This window comes from Glossina fuscipes, unplaced genomic scaffold, assembly GCF_014805625.2.
Source record: "Glossina fuscipes isolate IAEA_lab_2018 unplaced genomic scaffold, Yale_Gfus_2 150, whole genome shotgun sequence".
In the NCBI taxonomy this organism is placed as follows: Eukaryota; Metazoa; Arthropoda; class Insecta; order Diptera; family Glossinidae; genus Glossina; species Glossina fuscipes.
The window spans coordinates 2,466,873-2,491,716 of record NW_023998493.1 but is presented as its reverse complement, the minus strand read 5'-3'; the positions used below and the strand labels follow the sequence as shown (position 1 = coordinate 2,491,716).

General features: G+C 33.5%; 1 protein-coding gene across 1 annotated transcript; it reads left to right on the top strand.

The window, feature by feature from the left end:
• Positions 1–18,670: 18,670 nt before the first annotated feature.
• Positions 18,671–21,932, top strand: LOC119641454 (protein roadkill-like). The gene is made up of 6 exons (XM_038040144.1): positions 18,671–18,748; positions 18,819–18,946; positions 19,231–19,493; positions 20,330–20,508; positions 20,579–20,721; positions 21,833–21,932. The coding sequence occupies exons 1-6, from the start codon at positions 18,671–18,673 to the stop codon at positions 21,930–21,932; spliced, it is 891 nt and encodes a 296-aa protein (XP_037896072.1).
• Positions 21,933–24,844: the final 2,912 nt, after the last annotated feature.

Below are 24,844 nucleotides of genomic sequence, written 5' to 3'. Positions count from 1 at the left end.
TTGCTAGTGCTCAATGTATTTTTTTAGTCTAAGAATTTATTTCATTAGTCTAAAATTAAAATAATAATAATAATAATAATATTAAACAATATACTCGAGAAAAATTTTTGTAAAATAATTCATTTGCGCATAATTTAATTTGGTAATCAAAGGAAGCTTGATTTGTACAAAAGATCCAAGCAATCATATAAAATCTTTTATAGCAACAAGTGCTAGCAAAAATGATCTGATTTATCAAGTGTACTTAAATACATAAATGAAAAATAAATATTTAATATAAATACAGCGAGGTACAGTTTGGAAAAAATTTTTCCACTTTTCAATTAATTGCTTAATGAAATGGTTTTATATGTAAATATGATTTTCCGTTATTCAACAAATATGTGTAAATCAGTTTAACGAGTAGATACCATTACCCACACCATTCACCACTTTAAATCAGTGTATCCTGCACTTAACACAAAAAAAATTATCGTACATTTATATGCCAAACCAAAAGTTAATATGGGACTGAGTTGCGGTTTATTACAATTATGTGTATATACCTTATTCTCCCTCATATTGCCATAAATATGTATATGAGCTACTGTCCAGGGTTTACTTCCTACATCAGTATATAATACGTAAAATTTTTTAGTTTTAGTTTAGTTGATGGCAAATATTCAATGAATTAATGGTAGTTTTTCGTGATTGACGGCCATTCATTTCAATGCATAATGTTTTAAAAGAAATAAACCGAATTTAAGTATGTGAGTATATGATATATTAAGTTCGTGCGGATGCCTAGAAGCAGTTCAGACCACACCATTTATTATTATACCGATCGATTCTGAATCATTTTCTGAATCTCTTTCTGAATGGATCTAAGCTTATTTGCGCAGCTGACCGTCTTGCGTTCTTATTCTCAAAATACAGGTTGCAATCTTTCAGATACTATTAGTTTGGGGAAAAAGAAATCCATTATTTTTATATGAACTTCAGGACTTTATATAACATGCTTCGGATTGTCCGATTTGGGTCAAATATGCACCGTTTTGTTGTATGATTTGTTGCCATTTTAAAGGTAACTTCAAAATGCCTCTCTCATAGAAGTCCTGGTCTCTATTCGCAAAAAACTCTAGTAGTCGATTTTCACAATCCTCTCTAGATTCCAATTTTTTATCATTAAAGAAATTTTGCAATGCAAGAAAAAGATGATAATCGCTTGGTGCCAAGTCCGGACTGTATGGCGGATGCATAAAAACTTCCCAACCAAGCTCCCGAAGTTTCTGGCGAGTCACTGTAGATGTGTGTGGCCTAGCGTTGTCCTTGTGGAACACGAAACCTCTCCTATAGGCCAATTCTGGCCGTTTCTGGTCAATCGCTATCTTCAAACGGTCCAGTTGTTGACAGTAGAGATCAGAATTTAGCGTTTGGCCATGTGGAAGCAACTCATAATAAATAATCCCCTTCCCACCAAATGCATAGCAAAACCTTCCTGGCCGTTTGAGGTGCTTCACCGCTCTTTGAACACGATCGTTTTTGCACAGGGTTATCGTATGTGATCCATTTCTCATCTCCAGCCACCATCCGTTTAAGAAATGGGTCTATCTCATTCCATGTGGCCAAGGCTTCTGTTAATTGCTGTGGCACCCAAACACCGAGCTTCTTTTTGAATCCAGCTTTGTGTAAATGGTTTAAAACTGTTTTATGGTCGATTTTTAGCTCCTGGGCGATGTTACGACTACTAACATGCCGGTCAACTTCGATCATTTCTCCGATTTTATCGACATTTTCGACGACCGGCCTACCTGTGCGAGGTGCATCTTTAACATCAAAAATTCCTGAACGGAATCTACGAAACCAAAATTGCACATAATTGGCTGTTACAGTATCGGAACCATAAACACCATTCACAATTTTAGCCGCCTGGCTTGCATTTTCGCCTTTGTTAAAGAAAAACTGTAAAATGTACCGAATTTTCTCTTTGTTCACTTCCATTTTTAACACGCTGTAACTCAATGCACCAAACAAAAGACAGCAGAAGAATTTTTTTTACTGCGAAATGTCACCTTTCCAGCGAGCATAAATCTGAAATTGTTTGATCGATACTTTACGAGAAATCTATCAGTGCAGCCGTCTACCGAAAAAATAATGGATTTCTTTTTCCCCAAACTAATATATACAATTTTTTTGCATTGTTACGTAAGAGTCATGTTATTGTTGACGTGCGCACGTATGCGTTCGTGATCTGCTCCTCTAATTTTTGGATTTGTTTCAAGCCCCTCAGATCTTCCTAATTAATGCGCACTAACACAGGAGAACGTTCGATCAGGGACTGTCAACAAAGCCTAATCACTCATCATTCAAATACGCAAAACATTTGCTTATTACACGCAAGTTTCACAAGCAATTTCCTACACCTATTGTATTGAGACGCTCAAGAACATATATGAAACTTCGCTACGGAATTATGATTATGATTGATAGAGTATGTGATTACTCCAAAACTCAAATCGAATTTAAATGCTTCCCTTAACTCTTCATGTATTTTCAAATTTTCGTACATCGTGATTGGACAAAAGTTCCTCATATTTTGAAGGCTTTTGGCAACTAAGCTGCTGCCAATAATAAATACCAACCTAGGTTTTTATTTAAGCTTGGAACACAAATGTATGATGCCCATCTACTTATGGATACGTTGACAATCAGCATAGAACATAGGTATTGATAAATTTACTTTAGTTAGCCCTAACTTATAATATGTGCAGCATTGGGAAAGCTTAGTCGGGTCATAGCAGTTAGTACGTTTGTTCGGGGCGTGAAAATCCATCATAAGCACAAATTGTGAAATCACATACCCATTTATCATTTTGGAGATTAAGGTAAGCCCTACGACTATGCATCTTGTTTACAGATGCTAGGTCAAGACGTTTGGCTTTGTATGCATATGCGGGCAGTAGAACTGGGGTATTCCAACCCCATAACGTCTTCACCTTACTGTACAATATACGAAAATCGGGCATTAGTATGAAGGTGACATAACAACAACGAAGTAATCAAAAAAATGCACGTTAACCAACTCGTAGTTGTTATTAACACACTGCGAAGGCAATTGATTACACCAAGAAATGAAATATAGGAGACATTTGTTTAGGTTAAGTGACATGCCAGGTAACAGAGATAAATGGAAAAAAGAAAGAATAGCGATGTGTACGGGAGCTACAAAATTAATAGTGTGCTTCTTTATTTAAAACTTTTTTTAGAATTGGAAAGACTACCTTTATTAAACTCACAATGTTCGTTGTACTAAAAATTTCCTACTTAATCTAAATAAAGAAAACGTGCGCTAATCTTAGTAAAAAATGGCTTTATAAACTAAATTATTTTAAAGTTAGATAAAGATGTTTTACACACAATTTATATTGTGCAAGCTCCAAACGGTAAGTTTTCTAAATTGTGGGATTGGGGGTGATTCAAATCCTCTCTCTTCTTAACTGTACACTCGCATAATAAAGTTCGCCTTTCCAACAAAACGGGAAAAAATAATATTTGTTCATCATTAGCAGGTCTGCCGAACTCTTAATTCTGTAAGCTGGTTGAAGTCAAAACACATAGAATAACTTTTGCCGGGTTTTACATTATAGTTTGTAGCCCTTAATTTTCGAAGCGGGAAAAAATTTGTACGAAGCGGTAATTTGTTTGTAATTAAGTTTGTATAACAAGGTGAGAAGGAAGTAATCTGAATTTTAATAGATACACGAATCGAAACGTGACGAAATTAATTTTCCTATGTGTTGGTGATCTAATGCCGGTTCTCTACTGCGTTACATATATATGCAGCGTCCAAAAATACGGTTGCCGTAGAGAAGTCGAAATGATCTTTCGGAGCACTGTAGCACTTTCCTCCATAAAACTTATATTTTTGGAATTCTTTGGACAAGAGAAATAGCAGTCGCCTGTGTTGATTTTGTTTTACTCGAAAAATCTGTATTTTACCACAAAGTTCATTGTACGACGGATGTCAAGAAGCTCCCGCGTCTTGCTTGCCAACATGACGTATTTTGATGGCTATAATTGTATCCGGGTATTCTTAAAATGGACACAAAACTACCATTTGTGGGACTGCTGTGCAACTAAGTCTGTGATCTAGAAGACGACCAAAACTTCAGATAGGCCTCGACTTGGCTAAAATATAGGTGTAAATATAACTTTGTATAGTATGATTATGGCAAACATTTTTCGGCTAGTGGACTCATTATTCCACACTGTATGATGAGCGTAAACCTTTTATAGTTGTTTACTAAGTTGAAACCCAATAAGCGACCAATTTGGCACTGCCTCTAAGTATTTTAATTTTAGTTTTTATAATTTCAAAAGTTTCAAGGCCAAATACAGATAAAAGTGAAGATATCGCCTACAAATTTATACGTAAATTTGTAGGCAGTGACTTAAACTGTACGAAGGACACGCCTACAACGCCCAAATGCTTATGCGACAAAAACTTTTATTTTAAAAATAGAAAAATCAGCCTCGCCCATTTTATATTACAGAGCATGAAAATGTAGTTCTTTTACTCTTTTCTTCTTTTTTAGAATGACAGTGATTCGTATAAAAGATTCGGTCACAAACGAATATAATTTTCTTAGTTGTTATTTATAGAGGTCATTCAATCCAAAAAGTTCTAAAGTTGAGTGTTTGTGTAATGAAACAATATAACAATTAGTAGTGTAACAACAAGCAGCCAAACACACACAACAGTGAATTGCAATGAATACGCTGCCCCAATGACCAGGTAAGTGAAGTTTCGGCAATCAGAAAACCACATGAAAAACCGAACAACATGACTCAACTTAAGACTTAACGAATACCGCCACTGATGTTTTCACATAGAATACATAGAACAGAGTTCATTGCATGTAAGAAAATTTGTCTTTGAAAGGCTCCGTTGAATGGATTTGAAGTTAGGAGTCATTCGGAAGATATTAACGGTTTGAGCAAGAGATTAAAAGTTTGTAATAAAGTTTTCGAGAAAATGGATCTGGTCTTGTCACTTATTAATAGTTTTGAAAAATAATAGATGATAAGGAAAGCTCAGGTTGATAGTAAGATAAAGTAAGTTTAGTTTAAGCACAATAGATTAAGCACGAACGAATTAATAAATCGCGAGAGAAATTGCTAGGAATAATACTAGTTTTAATACTTGAAGTTGCGTTAAATAATCTGTCCGAGAGAAGAGACAGAAAATATTATTGTTCTACTACATTTACTTCCAATAAAAAAAAAAAAAACGCTAAAAACCCTCCTTTTTGAACTGATATGGTTAATGTAGCAGTTATACCAGAGTTACCAATAAACGTTGCCCTTTGTTTTCTGTGAAAACAGTAGGGGCTACAAAAAATCGTAAAAGTCCGTCAAAAATTGCCAGCTTGATGCCCATACCCATATTAATAGTGCTGCTAAGAAAAAACATATCCTTCATATTGTACCGCTCATCCTATTGAATTTAGAATCAATATATATTAAGATAGACAGCGTATGATGGCGTATATATAGAAAAATTTTTAACTTTCTCTTTTATTTACTTTACGTGTAAAAAATAGAAAAAGTCAAAAAAGTGAAAAAACGAAAATCTGACCACTTATGACTTTGTGTACGCGTGGACGATTTTTTTCATCTTTGAACCTGAATAGTAGGATCCTTCGTAAACTAAATTAGAATTTTTCATTCTTCTATCTTTTATAATTTATGAGAAATGAGTAAAAGCTCACAAATTTTTGTTTAGAAAAAAGGACTTGCGTCTAGCTTTTTTATGGGCACTTGCTTTAGCAAAATTCTTCCATTTCTAATCTCAACCTAAAGTGTAGACCTTTCAACGGTCCTGGCAAATGTGAAATCGACGCCGTAATTTTTGCGAAAGGGAGAGTCTCAATAACATATAAGACACAGAGACGCAGCCACGCAGACGGATAGACTTGACTTAACCAATTCAGAATTCCATGCTGACCAAGAATATATATGCTTTATGGGATTTCTGAAGTTTCCTTTTGGGCGTTTCAAATATGTTATGATAAAATAAGTTTACTCCCCATTCTTATACGTATATACATTTACATATATGATCAAAAGCAATACGATCTACTTTGTTTCTTCAAAAGGGAAATATATTTACCTCGAAGTTTGTAGAAACTTTTAAATGAGAATATTTTATATAATATGCTCTAAAATTCAAACGGAAATCAAACTTTAATCTGCAGCAGTTGCTTCAATTTTTACAAAAATTTACGCTTTTTGTGTTGCAAAACATTTCATGTGTTTAACGATGTGAATTAAATTTTACCGAGATACCCACTCATCTATAAAATGCTCCTTTTTTTGTTTCACTGGTGTTTAACAGGTTTTCACATCACTAAACCAATTAGTTAGTCGCACGGTTGTGATGCGCGCGAAAGCTTCGTGTAAAGGCTTTTGTCAGTGATATAAAATGCACTTAATTGATTCATATTACTAAGTTAAAACTTCTAATTTGCTAAGTAAATAAATTATACAACATTTTTTTAAATCATCGTAAGCAGCGTAAGCAATTGGCTTTTAGGTATAGTCACACACGAGAGGTTGTGTTAAAATGTAAATTCCAAATTTATTTTATACTGTTCAGTCTACTAGACGTTGCATTCTCCAAGTCCTCTTATTTGCCATTACATATCACCGGAATTATTAAGAACAACCTAATTCGCCGAGTCATGGCGTCCGCCTTATGTAACATTTGGCTTCTTGCTTTCTGCTCTCGAAGCTCTTTTAATATTTAATTAATTATATGTAGTTTGGGTAAGCAAAAACTGCCTAAACTTTCTTTAAAACCTCACTGCTTGGTGCCCTCGAAGTCTTAACCAACAGCTTTTCAATTAACTTTCCTAGCGACGGCTTGCAAAATTTTCTTTTTACACATTGCTTTCTTATCGTAAATAACGGTATGAGCAAAATTTCAACATGATCGAATACGCGGAAGGGCTGGCATAGGTAGCTGAGTAGGTAAGAATCGCGACTTCCACGCTAGCGTTCGCGGGTTCAAAGCTCAATGCGATAGAATTTACTCCGCATGTGGCAATCGTAAGTACTCAGTCGGTGAAGATATAATACTTATCTCCTTCTTAATTTCTTTCCTTCTCTTTCCTCGCTTATTCCTGACCATCGCCACATTACGCGATTGAGGACATTCACTGAGTTGTTAATCATATAAAAAAAAATTAATCAATAAATATTGATTGAGAGTTTGCTATAAAGAAATGCTTGCCTATAAAAATGAGCTACACGCACTATTGCCAAACGGGAAAAGTGTATATAAAACATAAAACCGGCTAAGAAGGTGAAGTTATTTGTTAGTTTCTTCAATAATTAGTAGCTACTTCTATATCGCATGAAAATAAGATTGGGTACGTAAACGATGTATAGTTTACCGTACGATATGGACTCTTTAAAGTCCATTAAAGCAATATTGCTTAATAAGCGCGATTTACCTATGTCATACTTAAACTGACTTAACCTTAAATATGTCATTATGAGTCGAAAATTAATTTGTTGTTAACAATTATCGGTTGCCAAGCTTATGCATGTTTGCGATGGCTTAGGGGTTCACTTGCAATTTGGTCCTGTATCGGTTGTGGGTGTGGCTCTATGCTAATTGTGTACATGCTTTTTTTTTTTTTTTTCCTCCTTATTTGTTTTATTGTACTTATACTAAGTTTTATTATTAATTAATTTTAAGATTTACTTAAGAGTCAATTGAACTCGACTGCTATTTTGTTTTAGTTGAGTTTCTTGTATAAGTGGAATAAATAAATAAAATAAATAAATAACGTACGCTGAACATGAGGTATGACCAAGGGCGATATACGTAGGTGTTATATTATCGGCGTAACGGACACATGCGTTGCGACACTAGGTAACAATCAAGCCAGCTAATAGTAAGAAGTACAAATCTGATCAAATTATGTATAGTTCCTTTTGAAATTATATTCCTTTCTTTCACTTGGCATTCATAACTATTTCGTTCGCTTTGTTACAAGAGAGAGTTATCTTTCGAAAAAAATGATATGCTCTGAGAATAACGCCGTACTCCCAAACAGAGTACGTTTGGTAATCTCACATATGTATACAGAGTTTTTCCATGTTTTAATATTATCTGGGCATTAGCCATAAATTTTACTTTTGTAACTTTTGTCTTGATAACGTCACATAGTTATATATAGTTCTAAATATTAAGATTTCTTCATAACTTGTGTTATGGCTGCAAATATTCATTTATTCTTAAATATCACTAGAAACATGCATATATTCACATATCTTTAAACATTTAAACTTATATTATAAAATGATGTATAATTGTCTCGATCGTTCCCGCTGGACAAAATTTCTGGTAAAGAGAAACGATCGGCAAAAACAACGGAACATGATGGTGGAACTTGAAATATGTAGAGTATAGAATATCGCGATTGCTCCTACGACTAATCGTTGACTAAGATAACTATTACTAAAGCTTAATGTAAAGTAGACAATAAGAAAAAAGTGCACTTAATAAATATCATCCAAACACCAAACGAGTACTTTTTTATAAAGTCGGCAAACCTGGTGCGCTGACATAACTCAGATACTAAAGGTATTTTATTTTTGTGGAAAAGCAAGAAAATAAAAACACAACTTCTAGTCCGGCAATGGAAATTCTTGAATCTTTCATTCTTTGAAGGCTACAAAATCAAGTATATGTAATGGTATCTTGACAAAGCGAACTGTTCCTGTGTCAGGTGATTGTTTCTTGTGAAACAAAAACAAGTTCTTATTCAAATTTGTTTTCATTGCCACATATGCTGCCTGCCACATAAAATCTCTCTCTCTATCTCTCTCTCTCTCTCTGTCACTTTTATCAAAGCTGGCTGATTCCGAAATTTGAAAAGTCATAAAAGTAAAGTTACGGTAATTTTGAGAACTATTGGTCGTTAAGGTTTTCTAATTCAGAATGCAATTCTTATTTCCCCCATACTACCGAAAAAAGCTTCAAAGTTTTAATTGAAACATTCAATAATTTCTGATATAAAACCTATTTTCACATTTTCATCACCACGCATCACGTTGCATAGCGAAATTATGCGAATTTAACTGTACATTGTGCTGGTATATATCTCGGTTTCTACGCATACTTCAACCATCTACCGAGCGTATGAATGTAATTAAAAGTTTGCATCTTATGCACACGTAAAATGTTATTAGCGTGAAACTTTTCTGGTTTAAAACGTGATATTATGATATCACGTCCTTCGTTGGTGCCACTAGATTTGTTATTCCGGCCGTCGCACCTAGAAATCCGCATCGGTATTTCAATAAAAAAAAGTTATGTTTGATTAATGTACGATTCTAAGTCGATTTCATTATGTTTCTTTACTCTACTGTATTACGAATACTCATGCCTGAGGCGGAATTCCAGGCACTTGTTTTTCAAAAACAATTAGAGCTTTGTTTTTACAGAAAAAAATGAACAAAAAAAACGAGTTTCGTAAATCATATTTTAAATAATTCCAGCTGAATATCAAAAGTTAATCAAGTCCTTCAAGATTTGCTTGGCCCCAAAATTCTTGAAAATTTCTTTACCTGATAAAATGAATGTCGTCGGGGATTCGTTCCAAAACGTATCTAATTTTCTTGTAGTGCGTTTGCTCTTTAACAGAAGTCAAATATAAGCACAAGTTTGCTTATCGTTTATAGGCACTTGGAGAAAGCGCTTGAAGGAGCAGAAAATAACTCATTAAATGTAGATTAAAAGTATAAATTTTAACAGCAAGCAACTGCACTATAAGTACTTTTTAATTAATTTATAGCTTAATGTAGTTGAGATTACATTTAAGGTTTTTCAAATTTGTAGTTTTTGGATAGAACACATATGTTGGTTGGCTTTTCAGCATTACAGGTGTGAAAACGATTTTTTAATTCTTACTTTACCTCTCTATTTAGCCCTCTCACTTCCTCTCTAAAAGCGGCGTTACTTTATTAATTTTTAAATTCCGGTTCCATGGAAGATTGTTTTTTGTCTTAAAAAATTGTTCCATAATAGATAGTTTTAGTTGTGTGTAGTAAATTGCAAAATTCATTACCACAAAGAAGTTTTTTTTCAAATTTCGAGCTTTTTGACAGATGGTCCGAAACGACTACCTGGGCAGTTACAGCCTAACTTCTTATCTGTTGACTTTTAACTGTTCTAACATAATGGTCGGGATCTTTAGACAGTCTGTTAAAAAATGTTTCTAAACAAAAATGTATTCATGCATCCCTTCAAATCAAATTGCTGACGGAATTTAATGAGCACGGTGATCGAAAGTTCAAATCATTGGCTTTGTTCCTGTCGGAGAAAACATGGTATCCATTCCAATGACGTTGTATTTGACGTTGTATAATTACATCCAATAAATTTCAAAGTAAAAAGAATTTTTCGTTTCCTCAACGCATTTAAGGTCCTTCTTTTTTAAGCTACTAGCGTACGTAAAGCGTAGTCCTTCTCGGTTTTCGTATAGAAACGTGTTTACTTTCTCACATAACTATGCTGCATATGTCAGTTGAACTACGTCAAAAATTCTTTTGTGCTTAAAGATATTTTCTTTAACTTTTTGTCTCTCTCTGCCTTTGTGAGAATTTGAACTCCAATGCATATGTAATGCAAACAATGATAAACGCAAAATGACTTATTGGAAAATTGAGCATATTACACACGTGGAACGATTGACGTTTCTAAGCAAATGAATTCTATTTAATTGTAATTAGACCAATGGTTGAATGATTTGTGTCGCAATCATGACATAGGAAAAGCATGTCAAACAAACTGAAATTGTGGGTGAATGGTTGAAATTGACTATATCGCGAGGGACTAATCGATAAAAGAAATTAAATTTTCGAAAGCAATTTGTTTTTAAATTCTAAAACAATAACAAGCCTAAAAAAAAAAAGAAGAGACCTTTCGTTATGACCGCCAAAGTACGGATGTGTACTAGATTTCTGGTTCTAGAAAATATTTACCTTTCTTAGGCAATTCGACGCCTGTAGGACCGTTTGACTCGTTAATAATCGCAATAATCGATAAAAGACTAATGTTGCATACATAAAGTTGGCTGGCAACGACAGGTCGAACTGAATTTACTGCTAAATCTGAGAATTCTAAATTAATTAGGAATATCATAGGCTAAAGTAGGGAAAACTAAAATGCTAAGTTAAGGGAAGATACACCTTTAATTAACGTTTTTATATAACTAGTACCAACTACGCGGTGAACTGAAGCCAGAGCTGTTTTGCAAACTTTGCAGACAAAGGCTAAATGACTTCCGCAGGTGGTGTTTAATAGATGATAAGATGATCCTTAAGCCAGCAAATGCGTGCGAAGCGATCAAGCGGTTCAATTTTCTCGAAATTTATTGAAACACATAATTAATAATTACACGTTTTGTACAAAACTACATTAGCCAAAGACTCTAAAAGTCCAGGGAAAGGTTTAACCTGAAGTAGTTCGTGCCCGACATTATATGATGCTCATTGAGGCTCTAGTAAAGCTACACTGAATGGTATGTTAAATACTACTAACAATATTGATCTCGACAAGTCTAAATACACCCCCTTTATGTGCCAACTTGAGGACGAAGTATTCCTCCTTGCACAAGCTGTCCAGTTTTAATGTAATGCATAATTAAACCGTGTTCTCTTTAAGCACTGATCTAAGATATTGTATTAAAGCAATTTTTAGCCAATTTAAATAAATAAGTGAATGAAGAATTGGAAGGTTATTAAAAATTATCTCATGGTTATTTCGCAAATTGTATTTTTTCAACAGGAGAATAATGGCTCCCTTTTCCATTGTACAAAACTTTCAATTTTTGCCTTAAAATACCTATTGTCCTCTATACTATTGGGCAAGGTTTGGAGCGTATTCTATCCACATGATTCGTTAAGAAACATCTTATAAGACACTAGGGCCCCAAAGAATACCTGAAATCACCCCTAAAATAATATTATGTTTGCTATAAATCTTAAATTTCAATATTATTATATTATTTATGTATATAGGGCATCTTCACTTACAAAAACATGTATATGATTCTGCTATGTAAATGTCTTAGAGGGTATGAAGCCATATCAAGAAACTATGAACAGGATCTATACCCATATAAATAATCAGAATGAAAGAAAGTGCCTAAGATTCTCCTAATATTAATTTTGATCAAAACGTTTACGTATATCGATGTCTCTGATTTAACGAACGTATTTAAAAATCTTCAATGTAAATTAAGAAACGGAAATATGTTACATATATGAAGTTTATAAACGGTTGATACCGTTTATCGTTATATCAAGAAGTGAAGTTTTTGCCTACATAATTAAGGCGAACGAGAATAATGAAGTGCTCGCTTATTACCCTACTACTATTGTTGATAGCAGAAACACGAAAAACGCCTGAGATTTTATTTGGTTTGTATTTTGTACAGTATGTTAGAATATTTTGTCATTAAGTTGCCTCAGTTGTTGCAAATTGAGATGGCTTCTCTTGCTATCACTTTTCTTTGCTTTAAGACCGCTTTAATAAATAAATAACTTTTGAAAATAGCAAATTTATTCCTTTACGAGGCTGAAGCACTAGAAAGAACTTAAGAAGATAATTATTGAAACAAATGTAGTTATGAAACTATTCGGAAGTGTTTTTGTTTCTGAAATGTAATTGAAAGGTCATTGCTTGATATTTTCTTACGTATATTTAGTCTTCGTTATGTCTTCATCAGTAAGATTCTTTTATCTATTAAGATTCATTTAATTTTTTTTAATGTTAGTACATTTTCAGTCCTTTCTTATGCTTCTATCTGTGTAGTTGTGTTACATCTACCTCAAACATGAACATTGAAAGACGGCACTCTCCCCATGTTGAAAACTCGACGTACTTTGTGACGATATAATTCAATTCTCAATTCTCCTCTTTGACGGTCACGTACTGTAGTAGAACCACTGCGGTCTATATAGGCAAAGCAAATACAAAATTGGAATCAATCTTTGATGAACTACTCAAACAAATAAATTGGTGTAGTACATGTGAAATAGCTTTATGGGACAGTTTTTATAATAGTTGCACTTGCTATTCGGAAAAATTTCGTGAGTACCTCGTGTAGAATGTACCATACGAACGTGCTTACAAAGAAACAGGTCTTTATATGGCGCAACAAGATCTATCCGTTCGCAAATTAAAATGTGAATTGAGGCAAAATAATGATTTTGTTGCTATATTGAATTTGCACTGCATCAGGTGATTTTTTAGACATTCGTCCACATAACAGGTTTTGTTAAACGTAACCCCACAAATGGTAGCAATACGTAATTTTTGTTATTCTATGATGAATTCACTTGAAGAATTGTATTAAATGACGGAATGTACAATACCTAACAAGTATCGTTAGTCATCGTTAGTTTAATTTGCTTTAGCTGAAATAGTGTTGCGTTTTGATCAGGTAAACAGTTAACAGTTAACTTCACTGGGATGTGAATTTGGGTTGTTCGGAAAATAGTTTCGTTTTTTTTGGTCAAAATGAAAAACTATTATTTTATAGTGGATAAATATATTATTACGAACGGTCGAATTCTAGAAATGTAATTTCTCAGCAGTCTCACGAATTGTTGTTTGTCGGTTTGTATCAGTTAATCTCTTTATTTATAACCTGTTTGAACGAAATTTCGTAAATCAGTTATGATTCTTGTCTTCTTTAAATACATCTTCTTTATACACATTCAATAATTTTTTTTTTGCTTGAGTACAATTTTTACTTTATCGATTGTAAAAATCTAAAACATGCTCGATTTTCTTGCTTTCGACTTTCCATAACTCCAAGCAAACCTATTTCGTAGCATCAAACAAATCTTTTTAAAAACGGGCTGTTAAAATATATAACGAAAATGCGATTCAAGCGTCAGCTTGCAATTAAATTCACTACTGGAAAATAACGAAATGAATTTTCGAACACCTAATGCATTTCGCATAATATTTTCCATAACGTTACTTAGTTTGGAAACTGTACAATTTTCATAAGAGCAGAAATTTCAAATTTTAAAATAATTAAGCAAAGTAGGTAATGATTTCCATTATTTCGCTTCTTGGTTTAGTAAAGTAAAGCACGCGTAACGAAAATGGAAATTCCTAAAAATCCCTGACAACGACTGAAAGTAGTAGCAGAGTTTGTTTGGAGTTTTTGCCACATGCTATATGTGGTGAACTAATATTTTAACAGTTCTTTCAATTAGATAAATCACATTGTAAGGATTTCTGTAACCATAGCTTGGTAGTACAAGGCGAGTTAATCACTCAACATGTATCTGCTACATTCACACTCATAAAGCAATCAAATGAAATTTTCTTTCTCAATTCGTTTTTTTCAATATTAAGCCTTTTCTTTTTTTTGAGTACGCCTTGAAAAATCTTAAAGCAATGTGTGAAGATGCCTTGTGTACTAGGCTTTCTGAAAAAACTTTCGCTGAAACCCTAGTATTAGCTAATCTTTATAATGCTGGTCAACTGAAAGCACATACCATAGTTTGTATTAAAAAGGAAGCAGAAAACTAAGGCACTCTTTTGTAAGATTTAAGAAAACTTCAAAAAAAGGGACTTATACTTACAGTTAGAATTTGACTAAATTGGTCTTTCAGATAGTATTTCTTCTTGAAGCTTCTGCTACCACTCGAATAAGGCGATTTTTTTAATTTTAAAATTTATGGCACCATTATTAAAATTGATATCCATTTTCGTCTGAGGAAGTGTTAGTTCCTAAATAAGTTGTCACTTACCAAATCTTTTGGCTTTCCCCGGTGCTTGCTTAGGAGTCTTTCCAAAAAATTTAAAAAAGGAACATTTGAAAAAGCTTTAGAAAACTGATTGAAACTAAGTGAACATATACGTGAAGACGTCAGGCACGGTTTGTGTGTGTCATAAATGGGACGAAGGCAAATTTGATATTGATTGAAGCGAAGCTACGTTATTAAGAGCTACAAGCCTTAGCTATTTAGCTGATGTTACGAATGAGATTATAAAACGTTAATAGAGAACACCGTACCATTTTAAAAGAAGATATCTACCTTCTGCTAGTCATAAAACTACTACAATGCATAAAGAAAGATTTTTATTTAATTAACCTAAACTATCGAAACAACCTTTGTTTCGTTTTTAATTACATTATAAGAAGAAACGCATATGTCCAAGTGTTGCAATTCTCGCTTACAATTTCACATAAGACACGCAGTGGATTATACAAAAAATAATTAGTATGACAGTGTGTTAGAAGCAAAGTAACATACGCCGTAGGAACTTTAAACGGGACATTGAAAGGAATATGATCTAGTAATGCCGTCACGGAAATATAACACCCTTCATTAATGTAACATGCCCAGCATTCACTTTGGGCATATTTAAGCATTTAGGACATTTTGCCTTGGAGGACCTTCCCATTCAATTGCGATAATAGCCATAATACCTATTTATGCTCGGCACGCCTATCGTACTATGTTCCATGTTATATCCGACAAATGACATTCTAAAATAATGGTCCGACGTCGCTCAGGCTTAATTCATAATGCACCGAATTTGTTTGTCTTTAAATACCCCCCCATCTGGAAACTTTTGATGCCTGAACATTAAGAATTTTTATTGTGCTTTTACCAACACGATAGGGATTTTCCTCTCATATTGTCTGAAATTCTTCTTTTTTGTGCTATCTTAGCTACATAGTAAAAAAATTTATTAACGATATTTCTATCACATAATGCCTAAATGTTTCCGTTGTCATACTTTAACACGGACATATGTCTAATTTGTAAATCAAGTGAAAGGTGAACGAAAAACATAGTATGTGAAGCAGGGTGAATTAACTCCAGTCTCGACATAGCCTCATAACACGTTTAGGTGATTATAGCAAAGGCGTACACAAATGTAGCTACAATTATAATGAGAAAAAATTTTAGGCAAACATTACACTTTGCGGCGATTTGTTAACACTTCCCATTTTCTGGAGAATCAGTTTGCTGGGTTAACTACTGCAGGCTTTACACGCAAAGCAAATATAAATTTAAAATGAATCAAATAAATAAATTTGAAATTCAGAACATATCGTTAAGCAGGGACATGTGTGATCACTTTTTCGGAACAGCATTTATACTAGTTTATAAGTGTCCTTGCGATTCGGCAACATTTTGGTTGGGTACCTCGCGTATAATGGCTCATACTGTTACGAAAATCCCAAATCCATTCAATTTCTGCTTAGTAATTTTCCCTGATAACAAATTTCCTATAGAAGGAAAAACCAAATGCACATTTGCAAGCGCTTCATGCAGCTGCAGGCGAATAAAAACGATTAGTGAGAAAAGCAGACAGGGACTAAATATAAAAATTATGAATTTGGGTATAGTAACCTGCTTGTAAAAATGTATATAAATAGGATATTTGTGGAAGGAAGAGTTAGTCGGGCAAGAACATTTAAGCTGAGAGTACAACTAAGGTAGATAGTGAATAATCCTACATTTAAGGAATATAATTAGAAATAAATACTCCTACTGTTAAGGTATGTAATTGAAAATAAAACAACTTTGTAGTGTATTTCTCTTGAGCAAAATATCCACGATCTAGTGGTACGAATCTTATAATAGAAAAGCGGAAATTTGTAACAACACCAAAGCGCTCACAAAGAAATAAAGTGAGGCTCATTAATATCGGGCTTTCTAAACTTAGTCCATTGTCCAAACATAAAAATTTATTCCACTATTTTGCACTACTAAGGAATACACATTAAAAGATAAAAAGAACAAAATATTATTCCAGTCGACAAGAAAGTTAAATAACTTAAAGAGCTCAAAAAACATAGCGTGATTAATGTTGGGTTTTTTCTAATAAGGAAGGATACAAAGAAACAAACAGCAAATCAATAAAAACTAATGTTTGGCTTTAACATATTTTGTACAATTTCTCTTATGTAAGAAACAGGGATCTTACAGCATTCTTCTTTTAGTGTATTTTTCTGATCGTGGACGGACGAGATTGGGCGTTATTGGGGAAGAGAATAAAAGCTCTATACGAGCCAGTCTTAAATTAAGCGGGACTTAAGCTTGAGGTCGTTGTCTTGGGTACCAAGTTTGTCTGTAGTTTCTTCTTTTCCTCCAATATCCTTAAACAACCCCATAATCATCATGTCATCCATAAACACCAACCTTTCGACCCCATCGGCTTCAAAGCATGCCCTAGGTATAACATGACCATTGCCACGATCGCCGTAAGCCGCTGAAACCAGAATTTAGTAGAAAACTGACACTACAATTTGTGAGAAAACAAGTTCCTAAGTTTTTTTTTTTGTTTTCATTACATTTGCTAATGAGAGCAAATGGTAGAACATCTTCAATATCAAAGTTGACGCAACGAAATGAAGTGAAGTTTTGTAAAAAGTTAGTATTCTCTCAACACATCTTCTTCATACACATTCAATAATTGTTTGAATACCACTGTTACTTAACATAGCAAAAATCTAAAATATATCCAATTTTTCTGCTTTCGACTTCTCATAGGTGATAAGGCATTATACAAAACTTACTCGGTAGGATTAAACAAATCTTTTAAAGAAAACAAGCATTTATATGTTAGCTGTCAAAATATATAACGATGCAAGCGCCAACTTGCAATTAAATCTACTGCTGGAAAACTAAAATAACTTTTCGAACAACCTAATACATGTTACATAACATTTCATAACATTACGACATTTTCATAAAAGCAAAACTTGCAAATTTTAAGAAAAGCAATTAAAGCAGGTAATGATTTTCATTATTCCCTTGTTGTTGTAGTAAAATAAAAAACCCATAATAAAAATGAAAATTCCCAAAAATTTCTGATAACGATTTGAAATAGACTACGGTTGAAGTTTTGCCTCGCACCTAAACGAAAAATTTCTTAGCAAAGTTCACTTAGCAGGAATAACGAAATATTTAAGGAAGAAATAGATCTATAGATAATAATATCGTATACCAAATCTAGCGTCAATTTTACTAAGGGCCAAACAAAGAACTCTGTGTCCACATTGGGCCTTTTTCTACATACCCCAGTGAATTTTCTGTTCTTAATTTGTTGAATAACAGAAGAAGAAGACGTTATATCAATCAGGGCAGTATTCGTCGTCTGTAGACAAGAAAAATTTTAACGCTTTATAAACGAGGCACTTACGAAATAACGGGCAGTTGAATTGTGATATTTAAACAAACTAATTGCATAAGTGCAGCAATAGAATTGATTGTGGTGAACCAATATTTTAGAAATTTTTTCAGTTAGGTAAATCACATTCGAAGGATTTCCATAAGCTCGGTAGTGTAAGGCAAGTTAGTCAACCAAGTATAATACAATTGTAAAAATGATTAATATATCAGTTACCTTTCGTTCCAAATACTTCAGTTATTTGAGGGCGTATTCAACTGTGCATATTAATAGCTAATGTCTAAAACAATAACATTGCATCAGATGTTTCTATTCCGGCTTTTTTTCTCGACCTTTTAACCAAAAAAAAAAAAATGATTATTTTTTTATATTTGTATAAACATCATCAGGTTTGCCAATTTGAAGTGACCTAAAATTTGAACGTGCGTTTTATGCGGTACAATGGCTGCTAAAGATATACAATCGGCGGCTTTATCGAAAGTTAATACATCCGTAGTGCATGCTATTGGTGGTACAAAGGTAAACAAAACGAGCTGCATATGCGTTTTTAAAATTACTTTCGCATCAGTATAGTTGCTTTCTTTTCTAGGTAAAGGAGACGAAAAAGCTATTTAAGTGGACTATAGAAAATTATAGTGCTTGGCAGGATAGAGGTCATGAGAAAGATTATATGACGTCACCAACATTTTCAACCGGTGCCAATGATGAATCAAAATGGTAATGTATTGCGTAAACATTTTTTAGACCTAATGATAAACTAAGTTTTTTAAAATTTTTCCATTTACAGGTGCTTTCATATAAAACATGAAAATACTTATGTGGGTATGTATATCACATTAGTCTCAAGCAATAAAGCCGCAGTTCACGCCAGGACAAAAGTTGACCTATTAGATTTAGGGAAAACAATCCGAACCATAGAAGAACCAAGGCAAGACGAGTGTTTCTCTTTAGTTCTTAAGTAAGGAGAATATCTCTTTAAATTGTTATTTTTTATGTTGCAGGTTTGCACAACTTTGTGAAAAGGGTTATATCAAGCAATATATTGGACCCCTTGTTTTAAAGGATGCGGAAACGACAATTCTTTGCGAAATTACCGAGATGGAAATTGTTAATATCTCTGAGCAGGCGCAAATAATGCATCGTAATGCGATTCGAGGCAAATTGAGCGAAAATCTAGGAACTCTACTTAATAATGAGAAATTTAGCGATGTTACATTAGTCGCGAGTGGCCTTGAAGTCAGGGCTCACAAGAGTATATTAGCTGGTAAGTTCAAAAGGAAAATGTTGCTTATTATAGAGAATTTCGGTTTAGATAAGTGTGGGCAAAAAACTCTATTATTAACTTTTTGGAGTTTAAAAAATTAAAACGCGCTTAGAAAGCTGTTGCTCATGCGTTTCAATTTCAAATCTCTAATATAAGTTGGAATTGAGCGCATTTCGCTTAATACTTATTAAATAATATTTTTTTTATAATGTAAAGAGTTTAGCTATTTGTAGAACTCTTTTTGGAATCATGAAGTTTTTGTTATAAAATGAATTTTAGATCAAGTTATGCATAGAGGTTGATAAAGTCACCTCAAGAAGTTTGCTTTCGTAGAAAAGAAAATACAAGAAGTACTAATGAATTCTTTCTGAGCGGACTTTATATAACACATTTTATTTTATTTGCTCCGTCAGCAAATTGAGAAGAACCCACTTAACCTAAACTGATTCTTAAGCTAATTTTTTCCATCCATTGCGCATTGTTTCAACACTTGTGTTTCCAAAAAAAAAGAAGAATTTAATGCATGTCATATACTTTCTTAATTTATCGGCAAAGAGTAAGATTCGATTTGCGTGTGATTGGCTTGCAACAACCCTCGCAAGAGTCGAGATCGATATTATAACTCGCACCAGCGGTATTCATTTAAAACTAGAACTAAAAAAATATTTTTTAGGCAGTTGGTCACCTTCGATCACTGAAAAAATTGTCCCAACAAACCAACTTCTGTCGACAAATAACGGTTAAACTGCAGTCAAGAGGGCGGGCTGTTATGAGTTCCTCTTTTGTGCTTTTTAATCTTGCACATTTTTTATTGACCTGTAAATTTTTATTGAAAGCTCGCAGTGAAGTCTTTGCTGCCATGTTTGAGCACGAAATGGAAGAAAACAAACTTAACCGTGTCGTCATAAAAGATATTGATCATAACGTGTTAAAAGAGATGTTAAAATTCGTGTACACAGGAACAGCGCCTAATTTAGATAGAATGAGTTTGGATTTGCTTGCAGCTGCTAATAAGGTGTAGTAATCAAATGAAACTTTTTACCTCGTCTCATTATTTCAATATTAAACTTTTTATTTTTTCGCAGTACGCTTTGGAAGACCTTAAAGCAATGTGTGCAGATGCCATGAGTACTAGGCTTTCTGTAAAAACTGCTGCCGAAACTCTAATATCAGCCGATGTTTATGATGCTGATCAACTGAAGGCGCATACCATAGCTTATATTAAAAAGTAAGCGGAGACTCACAGCACTGTTTCTTTTTTTAGAATTCATGAAATGGGGACTTACAAAGCCAATGGCCAAATGTATTCTTTTGGATGGCATAGTATTCCTTTCCGAAGTTTCTGCTACCATTGGAATCAGGCGAGAAATAAGCGAAACAACATATACCTTTTCAAAATTTTTTTAACTTTAAAATTGTGGTACGACTAGTAAAATAGGGTTTTGGGTATGAGAAGCTTATTAAAGAAAGGTGTTCCCATTTTCATCTGACGAAGTGTTAGTTCCTAAATAAGTTATCATTTACGAAATGTTCTGTGCTTTGTTGTAAAATGTCCTAGGAAACTAATGAATGCATAAGACTCTTTCTAAAATATTTAAGAAAAGAATCTTTGAAAAAGCTTTAGAGAGCCGGTTAAGCTGTGACGATGACAAAGTGGAATGAAAGCAGGTTCGATGTTGATTGATGGGAAACTGTGTGGGGTTTATAGGAGCAATTCGTTGGTGTGCAATGAATGAAGCCAGAAAGATATTAATTTCAAGATTTTCAGTATGACTGAATCAGCATTTTCTTAGAAAATCCTATTCTTTTCAAAAACTTGATCAAACCTACTAAATAAATGTAGCAGATTTTCGCTTTGCAATAAGTGGAGCTATCTATTTAGCTTGGACAAGCAATTACACATTCTGTTTTTGCCAACCCTTTTAACCAGTGGCTCATTCTACCATTGTAAACATATCATAATGTCGCTACTGAATATAATGTTTTATAAAAATCATTATGTAATATGTTGTTCAAGCGTGTTCTTTTTCAAAATTAAATTTCAAAAATGTTCTTTACCTCCTAAAGAGGTAAACACACACACAACTTAGGATGGCTGAGAGTGTCAAGCAGTTAGTTTGAATGTAAGAAAGGAATAAAACAATCGAGACCAGTTTCTAGGTTTTAAAAAAAGCTCACTGTAGTACTGCTGAATTAGGTTTAAATATGTGTAAATTTGGGGTAGGAAAACAATAATTTATATTAAAGAAGGTAGAATGTCTTTATCGGAGTTTAACTCTTTTTTCAATATATATTTTTGCTGACTTTAATCTCCTTAATTTCCCTTTTCTTTTCAATAGCCACATTGCCGACGTTATGGAAATGCAAGATTGGCAAGATATGACTAAAACGCATTCATATTTAGTGGGGGATGTGTTGCGTGCGTTCGCTAAACAATAAATTCCACTGCATCATCAACTAGAAGTCATGAAACAATCGCTATAGATTCAAAAGTAATAGTTATTTACACGTAATCAATAAAAACTGTGTTAACTACTACTTGACGTGGAATAAATGACATAAACAAATTTTTTTAAATAAAGCTTTATTTGAGTGAATTAAAGGTGGAAAATAAATTTTATTCAAGCCACTTTTAAGTTATTATATATAAAAGCTAGGGGCGGGTAAGGTTTTAATGCGTAAGAAACCGTCTCAAAATTGATGGCGTTATTACTAAACGGACAATCATCTATCTTACCAGTTTGAATATACAGACAATTTGGCTGTGCCACGTTGCATTGTCATCGTAGGTAAGCATCTGAGCAAAATTTCAGCATAATTGAACATTCCGAAGTGCCCGCAATGTCGACGGAATAACGCGTTACGGAAACATGTGAAAATTGCAAATCCAGTGAAATGTGAATGGAAAACACAATACGTGAAACAGGATGAACTGACTCCAGAATCCACATTACATCGAATAACATTTTTTAGGTTAATAAATCAAATAAATACACTAATGTAACTACAATTATGAAGACGAAAAAATCGAAGCAAATATTATGCCTGCATTTGATTTGCGGCGATCTATTGACACTTACCATTTGCCTGAGGATGAATTTGTTTGGTACTCAGAAATTTTTTATACAGATGTGTTGGATGCGTTTATAAATGGTTTTACTTTAATAGCTCTGCTATACCGTTAACTTACACTTATTGCCTTTATTGGTTTTTATACTGGACGATTGGGGGTTTGTCATATTGTTTGCAACACACAAAAATAAGATTCAAAGATCATAGTATGTATATTCTGGAGTGGTCTGCTCATCTCTGCGTCTGTGTGGTGTGTATAGTGAAATTTGGTAGAAACATTGGACACAGGTGGGTGTAGACAAGGTTAGAGCACAAGCTCACAATGAAGCATAAATTGAACGCAATTCCGTTACTCAAAAATTGTGAAAAATTGTGGCCGAAATTTGCTCTACAAAAAACTCTACTATTCATGTGCAAAAATGGAAGTGAGTAAATACTTTTGTTTCGTTTCTTTGAGGTTCTACGCTTATTAACCATAAGGCAAACAAGACAGAATGCTTAAAATTGTTTTGTACGTTCCTCAAGGTCCATCAAGATGTATATCTGCCTACCACAACACGACGTGGTGGATAAATTTTCGCCTAAAAATATCGTCTATTTGAATATTAAATAAAAGGGTTTGGAGACTAAAACCCGAAAAGCTAAGTGTGTTAACTTTAAATTAATTGTGGTCGATGACACTGCGTGGTGCATAAATTTGATACTAAAAGATGAAAGGTAAATCTTATCCCGTTGACTTTTGTATGACCATAAATAAAATCATGGGGCGCTAAAAGAGTTAATGGTTGTGGGTACGTAAGGTTCGGCACCAGCTGAATATAACCTTCCTTCATGTTATATCTCATGTTACCCTTTCAATAGATAATTTTTTTATTATGAAACATTTTCTTATGTAATTTTTGTCGAGTTCTACAAGTCGATTTTCCCATTTGGCGAAAGAAGGCATCGACTTACCGACTGTGGATAATTTATGGCTTGAAAATGTAGTAAATCGAAAATGTTGCTAAGATTCCGATAAGTAAAAGTTTAGTTGAATTGATGTATTGTACTTCTGCTCTTTTTGATTCTTAACTGATTAACTTTTAATTCGGCCTGAGTTTTGTAATAACATTCCCTAATAAAGAGATGTGCATTTTTGATTAGTTTAATTTAATTTTGTAACCAAGTTTTCACAGATACTTTCGGAAACCCAAAAAGTTTACGTAAAAGCGATCTGATTTACAAATCAATATTTTGAACGAAATGTTCTTCATTCAATGTTGAACAATATTACAAGACTTAAAATTTGCATAGCCACATTCTAAATTTGAAGGCAGTTTGTTAAAACATTTCGAAGGCATTAGGACGAAGTTTCAGAAACTCTTTAAAGTGTATGTATTCTTGATCAGCAAGAAATTTTGAATCGATTTAGATAGGACTATTTGCAAAATAAATTACAAACATATTCCCGACCGGAAAAATAAATAGGCTTCAATTTGTGAAAACCATTAGAAGTTATTCCAAGCGGTATGGGATTGAAAATGCTTTGATTCAATCGCAGGATGCGCCTACAATACATGATAAATTGTTTCTACTTGCAAATATGGAATTTTTTTCATTGTTCAAAAACTACAAACAATATAGCGGTAAATAAATCCGCCCATATTCGATGTGAGATGATAAAGAAAAAATCGGTCATGTCTACCGCATCTTAAAGAGTATGAAAATTTGATTTTCTTTCAATTTTTTTTTTTTTTTCTAAGACAAATGGGGCCACTGTAGAAAAAAAAAAAAAAGAAAGGATATGAAGCGATTAATTTCTTGTAACCTTTACAACCTATATTGTTGTTGCTTAGCGACCAAAGCGATGTGTATTGAAATTTCGATTAGATAACGAGTGAAAGGAATTGGAAAATGAAGCAAACAAAGTGTATGCTGAATACATAGTCAAGTCAGTTCTTAAAGGGCACTCAATTTCCAAAATTTAAAAAACGCTACGCATGCATTCATGATAGGAGAGAAAGCGCCATAATATATATTATGGATAAGTAGTAATATCGATTATTGTAAAAGGACGAAAGCAATTGTTTTACAAATCTGAATAAAAAATGAATTTAGGGCAAAGGAGAAACTTTGATATTTTTAGTTATAACTAAAAGCCTAAATATTTACCTCTTTTATACTTGGACAAAATAAGACATTGATTAGGCATCGCATTAACTAGGTTTCATTTTGAAGTTGCAAACTTTTTGCTGTATATATGCACAAGAAGGGGCCAGAGACGCCCCCTCAAATTTGTC

Bases quoted from the DNA above. Each gene is read 5' to 3' on its own strand.
- LOC119641454 (XM_038040144.1), top strand. From the start codon at position 18,671: ATGGCTGCTAAAGATATACAATCGGCGGCTTTATCGAAAGTTAATACA. The intron at 18,947-19,230 runs GTAATGTATTGC...TTTATGTTGCAG, and splicing joins GCCAATGATGAATCAAAATG to GTTTGCACAACTTTGTGAAA. The intron at 20,509-20,578 runs GTGTAGTAATCA...ATTTTTTCGCAG, and splicing joins TGCTTGCAGCTGCTAATAAG to TACGCTTTGGAAGACCTTAA.